The following is a 14,245-nucleotide window of genomic DNA, read 5'->3' as shown; positions in this document are numbered from 1 at the left end:
CCCGCTCAAAGAAATCCAGATCCAACATACAAAAACATCTGGGGGTATCGTAACATGAACAAACGCTCCACTTCCACCACGTCCCGGCAACGACCACATCGCCGCCACCGAGGACAACCTCCGCGCCGCGTCTTCAGCTCACAGCCACCTCCCAATGCGGAGCGTTCAGTATCAAAGCCATCAACGACCCCGAAAACAGCGCAGACACGGGAACGGTAACAAACCACCCAAAATAGATCCACGCCACGAGCCTCGGATTGATGGATCGCCAGTCCCCGTTCGCCAGCCCGACGCCGACCGTCGCGCCGGCAATGCACTGCGTCGTCGACACGGGCAGCGCAAGCTTCGTCGCCATCATCACGACAACGGCGCTCGCGAGCTCCATGCAGAAGCCCCGACTGGGCGAAATCAGCGTCAGCCGGTTCCCCAGGTTCCGCATGACGTGGTACCCGTACGTGAGCAGGCCCAGCACGATGGCCCCGCCGCCGAAGCAGAGGATCCACACCGGCACGCCGACCGAGGTCTTGATCCCGCCCGTCTGCCAGATCTCGTAGGCTGTCGCAAAGGGCCCGATGCTGTTGGCGACGTCGTTGGCGCCGTGGATGAAGCTCGCGGCGGAGGCGGTGAGGATCTGCAGGGAGCTGTACATGTACTCTGCGCGGTTGTCGTAGTGCGGCGCGCGGGCGTGCATGTCGGCAATGTCCCAGGAGAGGACGGCGGTGCGCTTCTGCATCGTGATGACGTCTTGCTCCAGGCCGCGGAGGAGGATGCGGTTGAGGCGCCAGGTGAGGACGGGGAGGCTTGTCCAGGGTCCTGCGGGGCGTGGTGGGATGTGTTCAGAGGAGGCGGAGTAGGACGAAGAGGAGGGCCGGCGGGTTTCTGTCAAAGCTGATGTTGTTGATGATGATGTCGTTGCTGGGGTTTGCGGTGGCGCGAGGACCGGCGGGGAGAGGATGGGTTGGTCGTCTTTGAAGAGGTCTGAGGGTGTCTGGCTACTTTGTATTGATTCGAGGAGCGTTTCCGAGGCCCTCATGTAGGCGAGCTCGTCGGCGGTGAGGTGGCCGCGGTAGTAGTCTTTGATGTTGACCCTTCGCACCCCGGCCGGGGGTAAGGGTGGTGGAGGCCGGTTGAGGAGCCAGGGGCCTCTCCACATCATGAGCCATGTCAGCTGCCAGTCCTCGTTCACGATTTTGCGCCAGAGGTAGGGCAAGAGGAAGAAGGCTTGGAGGAGCGTCGCGCCGGTGGCGACGGAGAAGACTGCAATGAGGACTTGCGTTGCTGTGAGTTCGACTTGGAGCTGAACGCCCTTCCAGGCCACGAGCACTGTACGGTTTATCAGTCAGTCTGTCTGATGGAAGACATCCCGCCTCGCGTTTGGGGTGTGCCACATGTGATGGAAACTCACTCGTCAACGAGCCAAACGTCAAAAAGGTGTAAAACGGAATCGTAAAGAAGGCGTTCCGCACAGCATTCGCCTTGGTCAGCACAAACCTCTTCGTGATGAGGAACATGACCGCCCCGAGCGCCCCGCTCAACCCCGGCGCGATGACCCACGCCGCAAAGACCTGCGAGACGCCGTCCCACCCCCAGCTGACCTTGGCGATACCCACGCTCGCCGTCGCGGCGCCGACGAGCCCACCGATGATGGAGTGGGTCGTGCTCACGGGCAGGCCGTTGCGGGTGGCGATGCTGAGGAAGACGGAGGAGCCGAAGATGGCGCACATCATGACGAGCAAGAGGACGCTGGGGCGGGAGGCGTAGAGGTGCGGGTCGATGATTTTGTTGCGGAGGGTGTCGGATACGCGGGAGCCGACTGCTACGGAGCCGGAGAACTCGGCGACAGCGGCGATGGCCATGGCTTGTTTCATGGTTAGGGAGCGGGAGGAGACGGAGGTTGCAAAGGAGTTTGCGACATCGTTTGCGCCTGGGTACACGTAGTGTGTCGTTTGTTAGTGTGGGAAGCTTTGTGAAGCCAACCGATGTTTTGGAGTAGAGTCTGCTACCGCATAGATGGGTGAGACATACCAATGTTCCATGCGTCGAGGAAGGAGAAGATTGTGGTGATGGCGAAGATGTAATCATATTGATGTAGCGCGGCAGCCATGGTAGCTCGCCGGGGTTCGGTAGCTCACTTGTGGAAGCGGTCCGGGCTATGGGCGCAAGTACGCAATCGGGCCCAATTCAGGGTGATGCGGTGTCGTCGTCGGCTCCGGGATCTTCGGCGGAGTTAAGTTCTGCAGACATGATGTACTAGGTCGATCTCATGCTGGAAGACAACGACACTGGACTTGCTAGTTTATTCAGCGGGGACGTTGAAGATTCACAAAGAAGGCTCGGCCGTGGGTAAGACAGGAAGAGAGAGAGAGATAGACAGAGCAGATTCTGGTTGCCCATGCCGATTATCATGCTGCTCCGGGAGCCGGGGTGAGACTGTTATATGGCATCGCCTGGCCGTAAGCCGAGATCGAAACGGGACTGGTTCCGCGGCTGCAGCCCTTTCGCACCACACGGGGATCCGGGCAGGAGCTGTGTGCCTGGCCCGTCGCAGGGTCAGCTTGGTTAGTTTCCCATGTCTGTGGTAATTTTTCAGGTTTCGTGGGACGAGGCAGCGCTCGGCTGGCAACTTTTCCATCGAACTGGGGCGAGGCTTTCCTGTCCCGGGACTGAAGCACGAGGCGGGGGGAACGTCAACGACAGGACGTATGGGGATCCTTCGGGTGGTCCCTCCTGAGTTCTCCACCACCATCTTCGAGATCGTTGGCCAGGGGTTTGTGACGGACGGAACTGGCGGATGCGGCGACAGGCTCGGGACGCATCTCGTTGTGTCTCGTTGTGGACACCGATTGACATGCAAGGCATTAGTTCCTCCACGAGTTCTCGCTCTCCTAACTCTGCGTCTTCAAGACCGAGCTTTACGTGATATCAGGGCCAAGACATGTCAGCCAGAGGCAATTGCGAGAGCCAGACGCTCGTTGAAATTGGGCAGAAGGGGGAGCTGCGAAGCTGATGATGGATGCTTGGCGACGTTGAATTGGGGAGCCAATCCGCGGCCTGAATTCGAGCACGGTCTTCAATGGTTCGAGGACGTTTACGCCCCACCACCAACGTCGCCTGCCGATGTGGCGTTTTTATTTCTGAGGACTGCCCTGATTATCCTGCAAAGCATCCGGATTGTCAGCCTTTTTATCATTCGTGTTCACTTCTCAGCGCTTCTCAGGGCGGCTGTGTTTTGGGTTCATCCATTGCTGTATTGGCTTGATTGTCTTGAGCGGCGATGATTCCGGACGGTTGTTCGGAGTGGGGTACCGGCCCGGAGCGCCGTCCAAAGTAATGGGGCCGGTATCCACCTGATGGCTGGTTCCGGCTCTGAGCTTAGGGGTTGTATCCGTACCCAGGCTCAATTGGACTCGAAAGAATTACAGCTTTCAAGGTGTATTTCGAGTCACTTGGCAGTCCGTGGGATGAAGACAGGGGCGTTGCCAAGCACTGAGAAAGAGCCGCTGACTGCGCTACCATTTCGGTTGCAGACGCGCCTCGAGATGTGAACTCCCCAGAAATTTCACAGCTTCTTCACCGTTCTCATCTTCAACACGTGGTGGCTTGGAACTAGTGCTATGCGGCCCCCACGCTCGGTGAATGCTTTTTGTCAACCGCCGCTCGGCGCTAACGACTTATCGGGAGCTACTAACGTCGTCAGTCTACATGATGATCGGGCTGGGGTTCGCAACGCCTTGCCTTGAGGACGGTAGGATTACATGTGAGTGGCATTGATCAATATAGCCTGCTGTGATTTCTGCTCCATTTTAATCGTCAATCTTCAGGGAGGTCGCATGGGGGGGAAGTCCAACCCCGAATCGTACTGAGTGATCAATACTAAAGCATCGAGTCGTTCGGGGTTTTGGTGTGAATTGAGACGGGGCAACCATTGGCACGTTGGTTATCATTTACACCGTTAGGAAATTCCGGATTTGCATAAGGTGTGGACCACCAGCCTCTTCTCCCTCCAGCTGCCATCGCTCCTAAATTTGCTGAATGTGACTCTCGGGCCAACTATGTTGACTTGGCAACGATAATAGAAACCACAGAACTGGTGTTCGCGTCTAGTGGTTCCAATCCTGTCTATTGCAGCATTTCAAGAGGCAGGCTGCGACTTGGCAAGCATCAGAAGCTTCCATTGAAGACGTTCCCCACAGGGTCAGATAAGGATGATCATTGTCATTTTATTATTCTCCAGTGCAGATGAACACCAGCTATAGACTGCCCTGATACCACTCAAGTGCAGCCGCGCTAATTTAACACTTCAAAAATCGCATTCCAAATCTTCTATTATCATTGATACTTGTCCACAAAGTCATGTCCAAATTCTGCAATATCATAAGCTGATAACCCCTCCGGGCCTTGGCCGCCTCTCTGAAGGCGTCCTTCCCGAGCCTCACGGTACCGTTTTATCTACGCTTCGGATTACCTACTCCAACATCAGAACAGACATGCTCGCAGCTTTGAAAATATCCCCGCCTGCAGCTTCATTAATACGGAGCGTCAGGTAGACTCATACCGCATACTATCATCAAAGAGGTCGCCAGCGCTGATATATTGAGCATAGCAAAGACAAAATCTATAGAGTTGGGAAAGCTGATCTAGTCGAGTAAGGTAAGAGGATCTACCGTCAAGAGGGGAAATATCGACTTGATTTGTATTACCTTGTCCTTTCCGACCGAAGTAGACGCATAAGGCTTCTGATATGTCAGCTTGGCGCAAGGCCAGGATCCGGTACCGATAGTCGGTTTTTCGAACCCTCTGTTGCAGCACGTGGAGGAGATTTCAATGGCGCTCAAGGTAACCCAGCCCTTCTCTATACCCAGTTTCTTACAAGCGGCCGCAGAAAAGCCGTTTTAGTCGCATTGTAAATACTTGATTATCTAAACTACGCCTGGAAACTTATCGAGGCTGAGGTACTTGCAGCCCATGTCAAAGTACCTATAATTAGATAGAGTAATCAGGCAGTTAAAGTATTTGTTTCCGTTGCCCTTTTCAATCAACAGCCAAAAAGGAGTCCAGCTACGACCCGACACTATCCTTAACCCTTCAACGTCTTGTGATTGGTGCTAATTGCCTCGATAATATTGCCGAGACCCGAAAAAGCCCTCTCTTTGGCGGGCACTTTTCTCGTTGTTGGACGAGACCTTGGCGTAGTCTTCATCTTCAGCAATGGCAGCTGACCGACTCCATTATAGATTGAACCGTAAAAGAGGGCCTGTTGGATGGATTGACCGGTCTCTTCTCCTTCAACTACGACTACGACCATTGCGAGGAGGACGCGTACGTCTACACAAAGTCTGCTTGTGCGTCAGCGGCGGAGCTCAACGTTGTGACCAAGTTTGGGGTGGATGGAGGTGGTGCTGCGAAGGATAAACATAGTCTCGAGTTCGAAGTGTATGATATTGTAGTCGGCTTTTTGAGTGAGCCGGTACGCATACAAGCCTACGTCTTGGAATCTACTGAATAACGAGAAGAAGAAGAAGCTGGTTGGCACTGAAAATTCAAAGAGCGCCAAGATGCAGGACGAGGGAAAAGAAGACTTACAACGACTCCAAACAAACTTCATCAGAGTACCTATCCCTGAGGATGAACAGGCCCAGGAGAAATCTCGAGTTTTGAGCAAGATGGACGAGTTCTGGGTTGGGACTGCCCTGCATAGAACATCCGATAATGACTTTTCTCATTGTTGAATGATCAACCGCTATGCGTACGAGATGGTGTCTGTAGAAAGTCTCCCTGATGTAAGTAGACCTGGTTTCCTGGATGCTTAGAAAAGGAAATAAGCTGTCACGATTGTCTCTTTTCGGAGGAATCTCTCATGATAAAGTCACATGCTCTTGCTCATGAAAGGAGTAATGTGTTGAATTTTATATGGAATGTTTCACCGGCTTCCTAAGGACATGTAGAGACCACATGCCGTCTTTCTCTTTTACTATAATCAATGATCATTTACCCGATACAAGATAAGCTGCTAGGAGCATTCGCTTGCGATGAAACTTGGACCTTGAGGATCGTGCTGTTCTGATGAAACCCACACCAAGCCATAACGACTTTGTGGCTTCCTCAGCCCTTGTAGAGGCATTGAACCCATGCTACTTCAATCTATCGAGATGCTGGCTTGTTAAATCATCAGGCCGGGGCTAAAATGGCAGCCGGCTAAGGCGTTGGCTTCCATCTTTCCCTAGGACTGAATGGCTGACAATAGGCCTTGAATGTAGGCCGTACAGCTTGGTTTCACCACACACACATATATATTGTGTGCACCTTTTGTGACCTTTTGTAACCTTTACAGGTATGTGGTTACAAATTTCGGTTTCTCCCCGGTCGTCGTGATCTCACGGGTCCTCACTCCCGTGACTGATTTTCACCAAGACAACGGATTCCAAAAGCTTAAACGCCACAAGACCAAACATTTAGCCGCTGCCATTCTCTCTCCCTCTCTCCATAAAATGCCGATTGAGTCCCTGATTCCTGCTATTTCTCATCCGTAGCTTTACCTCAAACAAACACACCTCACTTTCTGGCGTCCATCTCACTTCCGTCTGCAACTGCTGCTGGTCACTTCCTCTCCACTTACACCTTTCTCATTCCAAATCTCTGTCCCCTCCACGAAAGGCCCAAGATCAATCGCAGCTTCAACTTTCCTCTTCAAAAAACCCAGCTCAACCACCACTAAAATAAGCAAGATGTCCTGTACCGGATTCGCCTGCTCCTCTGCCTCTAAAGTCATTAACAGCCCCAAAGTCACTGTCAGCCGCAGATCAGTCAATAGACGTTCTGTGCCCAATGAAGTCAGCGCCAAACGCCAGAAGAAACAGCCTAGAGACCAGTTCTCCATTTTCTGTGATGAAGATTCCGAGCAACAATCTCAACAAGGCAGTGGCAATATCAACATCCAATACGAGGGCGGCAGTATAACAGTCCCAGCTTTGAGAGGAACTGTCGGAATACTTCGTCAGCGATCTTCCAACATCATGGGCAGAGCCATCGATCACAATAGATACTCTGGCCAACTGCCCGTTGTCACCAACCAGCCAGATGAAAGCGTTTTTCACCTTCTTCATGTTGATCCCGATGTGTACGACGCAGTAGAAGACCGCACGGTTGAGCAAAACCAACGCTCTGCTCGCTATCTCTTAGTAGAGCACGCTCTCGACCAGCTTCACTGGCCTTCCATCTATGAAGACCGACTCATTCTTCGGGAGATCGTGGGACTACTGGACATGCGCCGCCAGGAGCTCTTGGAACACGGCATCAGCGTCGACGAAAAGTGGGACATCTTCTATCAACCAGAGACCTCGTGGGATATCGAGGATGTTGCGTTAGCAGCCATCTGCACCTTTGATTACCTATTTCTCCTTCGCGCTATTGAAGCCACTGATGCACTCGCTCAATCTATATGGTTTAGCAACGATGAAGAAGAGGTGACAAACTCGGAGAACATTCCTCCCGTGGACTTGTGGTGCAGATGATGGAGTGGGAGAGAAAGCTATTGGGTAGTACTTGCTGGGAGGGTTAGACTATTGGGCAGAACAAAGCCAGGTGCTCAAGTCCTTCAGTCTTTGCTTTCTACGGAGCTCGGTATTCTCAAGATATCACAAGGGCCATATGAGACATGAGCAATGAGACATGATTGGATGAGCAGGCGGGGGAACTTGCATGGAGCGATTGGAATCACTTGGAGTTTTGGAGCATTCTATAGCATCCGGCTTCCGATGCATTTATGACGTCGGAGTTTATCGACGCATTAATCAATTGATTCCTCCATGATTCGGGAGCTTGCTGGTTTGTGTTGAACGAGGTGAATGGATGTCTGAGTTGTCAAGTGAGGTGAAGTTGAAGCTCCAGCTCATGAGACATTCTTCCGTCCTATCTGGGCAGGAAGTGCAGACAGTACGTATCTTTAACAGGGCCAAGCGCCGATGCTCCTGAGGACCCCGCACTAGGCCCGTTTGGGCAAAGATCGCGTACAAACCCCCATCCTGGAAATTGATGCTACCTAATTATTGTTTGCCATTGTTTTGTGAGGGGGACGAGCTTCGCAACCCCGCCAAGTCCTCCTTGTCCGGCTTCACCAACTTCATCCCAGCGTTCTTGTCCGTATAGATTCGGACCTCCAGCGGTGGCCATAGTTCCAAGTATTGATTCTTCTCTGTGATACCCAAGTCTTTCTTCATTATTCCAGAGTACGTATTCCTCTTTTATCCTCAATGCATCCCAGTGTCACCTCATGTAATTTGCCCCGCCTTGAATTTCACTGACCGCCTCCAACAGACCCAAAGTCAATCGCAAAATGGCGGACAATAAGGTCTATCGCGCCAGCACCACGGCGCCTGTCAACATTGCCGTTGTCAAGTACAATACTCTGCTGTATCTTCATACATTTCAATACTAATCACCACAGGTACTGGGGCAAGCGCGACCCGAAGCTCAACCTCCCCACCAACAGCTCCCTCTCCGTCACCCTCTCCCAGGCCGACCTCCGGACCCTGACGACCGCATCCTGCTCCGCCTCCTACCCCGATGGCGACAGCCTCATCCTCAACGGCGAGGCCTCTGACGTCTCGGGCGCCCGCACACAGGCCTGTTTCCGCGAGCTGCGCGCCCGCCGCGCCGCCCTCGAAGAGCAGACCCCTTCCCTCCCGAAGCTCTCCACGTTGCCCCTGAAGATCGTCACCGAGAATAACTTCCCCACCGCCGCCGGACTCGCTTCCTCGGCCGCTGGCTTCGCCGCCCTCGTCCGCGCCATTGCCGACCTCTACGAGCTCCCCGAGTCTCCCTCCGAGCTGTCCCTCATCGCGAGACAGGGCTCCGGCTCCGCATGCCGCAGCCTGTTTGGCGGATACGTCGCGTGGAGGATGGGCGACAAGGCGGACGGCACGGATTCCAAGGCCGACCTCGTCGCCGAGGCGTCGCATTGGCCCGAGATGCGCGCCCTGATCCTCGTCGTCAGCGCGGCCAAGAAGGGCGTCTCGTCGACCTCGGGTATGCAGCAGACGGTTGCGACGTCGGGCCTGTTCAAGCAGCGCGTCGCCGAGGTCGTGCCGAAGCACATGGGCGAGATGGAGGAGGCCATTGCCAAGCGCGACTTTGAAAAGTTTGCCGAGGTCACCATGCGCGACTCCAACTCGTTCCACTCCTCGTGCGCCGATACGTACCCTCCCATCTTTTACATGAACGACGTCTCGCGCGCCGCCATCCGCGCCGTGGAGCAGATTAACGCGGCGGCCGGAAAGACCGTTGCTGCGTACACGTTTGACGCCGGCCCGAATGCCGTTATTTACTACCTCGAGGAGAACGCGGCCGCCGTCGTCGGTGCTTTCTCTCCCATTCTGGGATCCGTCGGTGGCTGGAAGGCGGGCGTCGAGAGTCTCGAGTCCTCTGTGGCCCTGGACGAGACTGTCGCCGGCATTCTCCAGAGCGGCGTTAGCCGTGTTATTCAGACTGGCGTTGGTGAGGGCCCGATCAAGTCGGACATCTACCTCGTCGGCGAGGATGGTGAGCCGGTCAAGCCATGAACCGCTCAATGCATTTTTGGCGACATCTAGACGAAGATAAGCTCCAAGCTGCTCAAAAGTTCTCTTTATGCGTATAGAAACATCTAATTCAATACCAAGTCGAATTTCTTGCTAGTCTCGATTCCTGTAATTACGAGAATCACTGCTGAGGATGACTTTGCATCATGCTTACCGCTTGTAAGTAGCTTGGATATCCAGCTTCAATGATTTCAGCCATGTAGCACGACGAAAAGTTTCTGAGCATCAGGAAGCCAATAAGAATGAGCACCAGCGACAAGGTAACTACGGCGAAGGAAATGCGACTTACCCGAGAGACTATATTTGGAGAGGTTGCTGAAAGACTTATTTCAAGGCCAAGGGTACTCCTGTTAAGAACCTCAAAACTGTGATCCACTTTTCTCATTCACGTCTCTCTCACACCTTCCTGCCACATCTCTCTTGTCCCTGGCCAACCCCTCTGCCAGAGTACCAAAGCAGACAACAAACCACCCACACGCAAAAATGGCAGGGTCTGAGAAAAAAGAAGTCATTATTGAAGAACGAGATGGAATCGGCAGAATCACCCACCGCTGGCTGCACAACACCACCTCGCAAAAAATAACCCCGGTGCGCCCAGCTCACCACAACACCCTTCCCACCCTCACCACCGCCCTCACAACCTCCACGACGACCGGGCTCGCCAACATGCGTCAGATCCTCTACGACGCCTTCCTGCCCATCGGCTATCCGGACTCGGTGACCCCAGACTACCTGGGCTACCAGACCTTTGACTCCCTCCAGGCCTTCTTCTCCACAATCACCGGCCTCCTCGCCAACCGCGCCATCCTCCAAGGCCTCGGCGTCGGCGACGCGGACTCGTCCGCCACCTACGCCCTCCTCCTGACCATCCTCAAGGACGGCATCTCCCGCGTCGCCACAATCGTCTTTGCCTACCGCTTCGGCCTGGTCATTGAGCCAGAGTGCAAGAGATACCGCTTTCTCGCTGATATCTTCAACGACAGCGCCTTCTTCCTCGACCTCTTCAGCCCCTACTTTGACCCCTGGACCAAAGTCCTTGCCCTCGTCCTCGCCGAAGCCCTCCGCGCAATGTGCGGCGTCGCCGCCGGCGCCAGCAAGGCCGCCCTCTCCAAGCACTTTGCCCGCCGCAACAACCTCAGCGAGCTCAACGCCAAGGAAGCCTCCCAGGAGACTGCCGTCGGTCTCGTCGGCCTGCTCGCGGGCTCTGTGATTGTGCGCTACGTCGAGAGCCGAGAGGCCGTCTTCGCGCTCATGGTCGCGCTCGTGTTTGTTCACCTCGGCATGAACTATCTCGGCGTCCGCTGCGTCCAGCTCAACGTCCTCAACCAGCAGCGCGCCACGATCCTCTTCAAGCACTATATGCAGACGAAGCGCGTGCTCTCCCCCGCCCAGGTCGCTGCACGCGAGAACATCATCTTTTGGACGCCCATTGTCAAGGACCAGCGCGGACAAGTCATCACCAAGATTGGCTTCGCCAAGAGCTACGCCCATGCGATGACCGCGGACCTCAAGAGCGCCCGCGTCCGCTTCGTTACGCCCACGTGGGAAGGCGGCCAGCATCAGAAGTCTATGGGGCGGCAAGGCCAGAAGGCCCTTCCGGGGTTTGTTCTCTGCATCTGTGAGAGAGGAGACATCGCCACCGTTAGGATCCTGCTTCTAGGAGACCACTCCCTTGCCGAGGCCAACGACCTGTCCACCCTCACCGCGTGGTACTACGCCACCATGCTCGCGCACGACAGAACTCTGGCGGCGAAAACTGGCACCCGGAAGCTTCTCCTGGGCGCCATTTCCGTGGACGAGATTGAGATGGGCGACGGCGTCGAGATGCTGGACTTGCAGGCGCTCGAGGAGGCGGGCTGGGATGTCAAGGAGGCCAACCTGGACGCCTTTGCTCCGCGTATCAGCAGCAGTGGAGTCGAGGAGAAGAAGAAGGAGCTGTAGGCTCGTGGGATTTGCGGTGACTTGTAAAGGGGGAACATGGGTCAAGGACAATTGGCGTTTGGGATGGACGAGACGCATGAAAATGTGTGCTTTTTCTGATGATACCAGCGGCCCCTCCTTTTTTTCCATCTGAGGCTGTCGCTTTTCGCGAGACAATTCAATGCGATGTACTTTACACTTTCCTCATGGTGGAAGCTGATGCTGCATCAATCGAGCAACTGCCCATGAATCTGATCGAGAACAGCTGTGATGAGAAAGATGAAACTTTTGCTAGTTAAGTTTTCTATCCATTGTTTTTCCTCAAAGGTTAGTCAGTCGATCGACCTCCCTTTCCTTGTTCCCATGTTCCAATGTCAAAGATCACACTGTATGAACACAGAGTGATCATAGTAGTGGAAACCCCAACGTATCGGAATGCTGTGAAGAAGACGGTATCGTCACCATCCAACATAATCAGTGCTTCTTGAAAAGGAGGTGATTCTTCCCATGGACGACCGGTTGCAATTACAAAACCATGTCAACACCTTTAGTCATTGTCGTCGGGGAAGATATGAGAAGAATTGAGTACATTTCTGCTGGTCCCTGATACGCCTGCCAAGGCGGCTTCGACCTCTCGAAGCCTAGTCTACATCCCTCGGGCAATGTTCTTCCCGCACGATACATGCGGCAGTCCCCAATGCTGCAAACATTTATACACTATCACACATCTTGATACATTCTCAACCGCCACCGTCGCCCACTCGCAAAAGTCGGCAGGTACACCAATGGGCTACACAAAGACATCCAGCACCTCGCTCTACCCTTCCCATATAAAAAAGGTACCAAGCCAGAGACTCCGCAAGCAAGGGGGGGGGGGGGGGAGGCCTTACCTCAGGCCAACCCAACACCCCTCAGAGCCCTCATCTTGACGCCCTCCCAACTATTCAGCTTCGGCCGCACGTCGAGGTAGAAGCTGGGCTTGCCATGGGCGTCGGGCCGCCCAGCGTAAAAGTCAATCACGTACTCGACCTGCACGCCGCAGCGGTCGACGACCCAGTCGTGGCGGTCAAAGGGCGGGGTGTAGCCCAGCAGGGTGTTGACGCGCGCCTTGGGCGACATGTTTGTGCTGAGGCCGAGGAAGGAGTGGAGTTTGGGGCCGTCGCAGCTATGGCTTCCCTGTTAGCTTCTCATTGCTTTTTTTGTGCGTGGTAGATTTGAAATGGCCTGGAGGGTGCCGAATCGAGTCCACGGGACAGGGACAGAAAGGGGGGGGGAAGGGGGGGAAGGTGACCTACGCTGTGCCCTCGAGGTAAGGCGCCTCCCATTCTTTAATCTCCTTCCACGCCCTCTCGTTGACGGCGTTGTGGATCGGCACCACGGTCGCCATGTCCGCTGCGCGGGTGTCGTGGCCCTTGCGCTTCATTGCGTCAAAAAACATCTTTTGGGACGGGTATATCCAGTTGCCCGTCGCCTCGTCCGCGCCCGTCTCCTGCTCGTGGTTGGAAGGGCGGCTGGTGCCCGGGTACGCCGACGTCGCTGTCCGGGGGATCGTCGAGACCTCGCGGTCGGTATCTAGGCCCGGTTTCGTTCCCGCGGCGGGCGGTTGGTTCGACGTGGCCGTTGGTGTAGGTGCTGCCGAGGAGGTGAAGGGGATGTAGGACTTTAGAGACTGCGTCCATGATCGCGAGGGTTGTGGTGATGATGGCGCGGCTTCAGGGGTCTGGTGGGGGTTGGCGGGTAGGTCAGAGGGTGGTGATGGGTGAGGATTTGAGGAGGCGTTTGCGGCGGAGGCGGCTCGGGCTTGGGCGAGCCATGCTTCGCGAGATTTGTGGTCTACGGGACACACTTCGGCGCCGGCGTCGGCGGGGCCGGCGGGAGGTGCTGTCGCGGGGGCGTTCGTGGATGGTGGCGGCGTTGAGGAGGAGGAGAAGGGCGTCAGAGACAGCAGAGACTGCGTCCAGGATGAAGACTGCGTGTGCGGCGATTGTGGTGATCCCGCTTGGATTGGGGGGGTCGGATGCGGCGGGTGAGGAGGATGCGCTCCGTCCGGGTTCGCGGCGCGGGCGTGCTGGAGCCAAGCTTCGCGGGCCTTGTGGTCGACGGGGCACGTCTCGGGTGCCGCGCCGTTGCTGGAGTCGGACATTGTGTGGTGGTGGTGGTGGGTGTCGTAGTCGATTGCGACTGAGGAGGGTATCGGAGCTGAGGGTTGCGAGCGGGTTAGGAAGACGAGGTCTACGAGGTCGGCGTTCATTTTTGGACGTTTTTTTTGGGGGGGGCGGTTGAATAGGGATGGTGATGTTCATACCAGTCAGAGATATACAAGAGCTGAAATCCTCGAGGAACCAGGAGGCGAAGAGATTCGACCCTTTTGAACCCCTCGATGGGTTTTGGCAGCGTGACGGGTAACCAGATGCGGGAGCGGGGGGGGGGGGCCTAGATCCAGAACCCGGGGATAAGGTTGCAGTGGTGTTTCTTTCTTTGTTTATTTAAATTTTGCGGCGTCGTAGTGGAGAGGGGATTTGCGACGGAAACCGCATCGAATCTCTGCGTTGGCGGCGTTGGCGGCGTTGGCGCAGCGTGCGAGAAGGACGCGTTCGTTTCCGTGATTCTTGGCTGGTTTCGAGATGGGGGTAATCCCTTTCCTGCGACGAACGGGATGCAACAACTTTTTTGGTGGAGACGTCTTGTGTGGTTGCCATGCGCATCTGTTAATTTTTATTTTGGGATGATGTGATTGATGTCTTTTGATT

The 14,245-nt window shown here is 55.1% G+C and overlaps 5 protein-coding genes across 5 annotated transcripts; 3 read left to right on the top strand and 2 right to left on the bottom strand.

Moving 5' to 3' along the window:
- Window positions 1–133: 133 nt before the first annotated feature.
- On the bottom strand, window positions 134–2,104 carry CORC01_12618 (phosphate-repressible phosphate permease; the record flags this gene model as incomplete). The annotated part of the gene is made up of 3 exons (XM_022624237.1): window positions 134–1,323; window positions 1,406–1,924; window positions 2,026–2,104. 3 exons carry the CDS (start codon window positions 2,102–2,104, stop codon window positions 134–136), a joined length of 1,788 nt encoding a protein of 595 aa, XP_022469273.1.
- Window positions 2,105–6,725: 4,621 nt separating this feature from the next.
- CORC01_12617 (uncharacterized protein) lies at window positions 6,726–7,511 on the top strand (the record flags this gene model as incomplete). The annotated part of the gene is made up of 1 exon (XM_022624236.1): window positions 6,726–7,511. The coding sequence occupies one exon, from the start codon at window positions 6,726–6,728 to the stop codon at window positions 7,509–7,511; it is 786 nt and encodes a 261-aa protein (XP_022469272.1).
- Window positions 7,512–8,332: 821 nt separating this feature from the next.
- CORC01_12616 (diphosphomevalonate decarboxylase) lies at window positions 8,333–9,557 on the top strand (the record flags this gene model as incomplete). Its single annotated transcript, XM_022624235.1, has 2 exons — window positions 8,333–8,394; window positions 8,444–9,557. 2 exons carry the CDS (start codon window positions 8,333–8,335, stop codon window positions 9,555–9,557), a joined length of 1,176 nt encoding a protein of 391 aa, XP_022469271.1.
- Window positions 9,558–10,058: 501 nt separating this feature from the next.
- On the top strand, window positions 10,059–11,516 carry CORC01_12615 (uncharacterized protein; the record flags this gene model as incomplete). Its single annotated transcript, XM_022624234.1, has 1 exon — window positions 10,059–11,516. The coding sequence occupies one exon, from the start codon at window positions 10,059–10,061 to the stop codon at window positions 11,514–11,516; it is 1,458 nt and encodes a 485-aa protein (XP_022469270.1).
- Window positions 11,517–12,386: 870 nt separating this feature from the next.
- CORC01_12614 (cytochrome c/c1 heme lyase) lies at window positions 12,387–13,746 on the bottom strand (the record flags this gene model as incomplete). The annotated part of the gene is made up of 2 exons (XM_022624233.1): window positions 12,387–12,660; window positions 12,791–13,746. 2 exons carry the CDS (start codon window positions 13,744–13,746, stop codon window positions 12,387–12,389), a joined length of 1,230 nt encoding a protein of 409 aa, XP_022469269.1.
- Between the last annotated feature and the right edge of the window lie 499 nt (window positions 13,747–14,245).

Source organism: Colletotrichum orchidophilum (genome assembly GCF_001831195.1).
Source record: "Colletotrichum orchidophilum strain IMI 309357 chromosome Unknown Scaffold_159.1, whole genome shotgun sequence".
Classification (NCBI taxonomy): Eukaryota; Fungi; Ascomycota; class Sordariomycetes; order Glomerellales; family Glomerellaceae; genus Colletotrichum; species Colletotrichum orchidophilum.
This window is presented reverse-complemented; position numbering and strand designations above follow the sequence as displayed.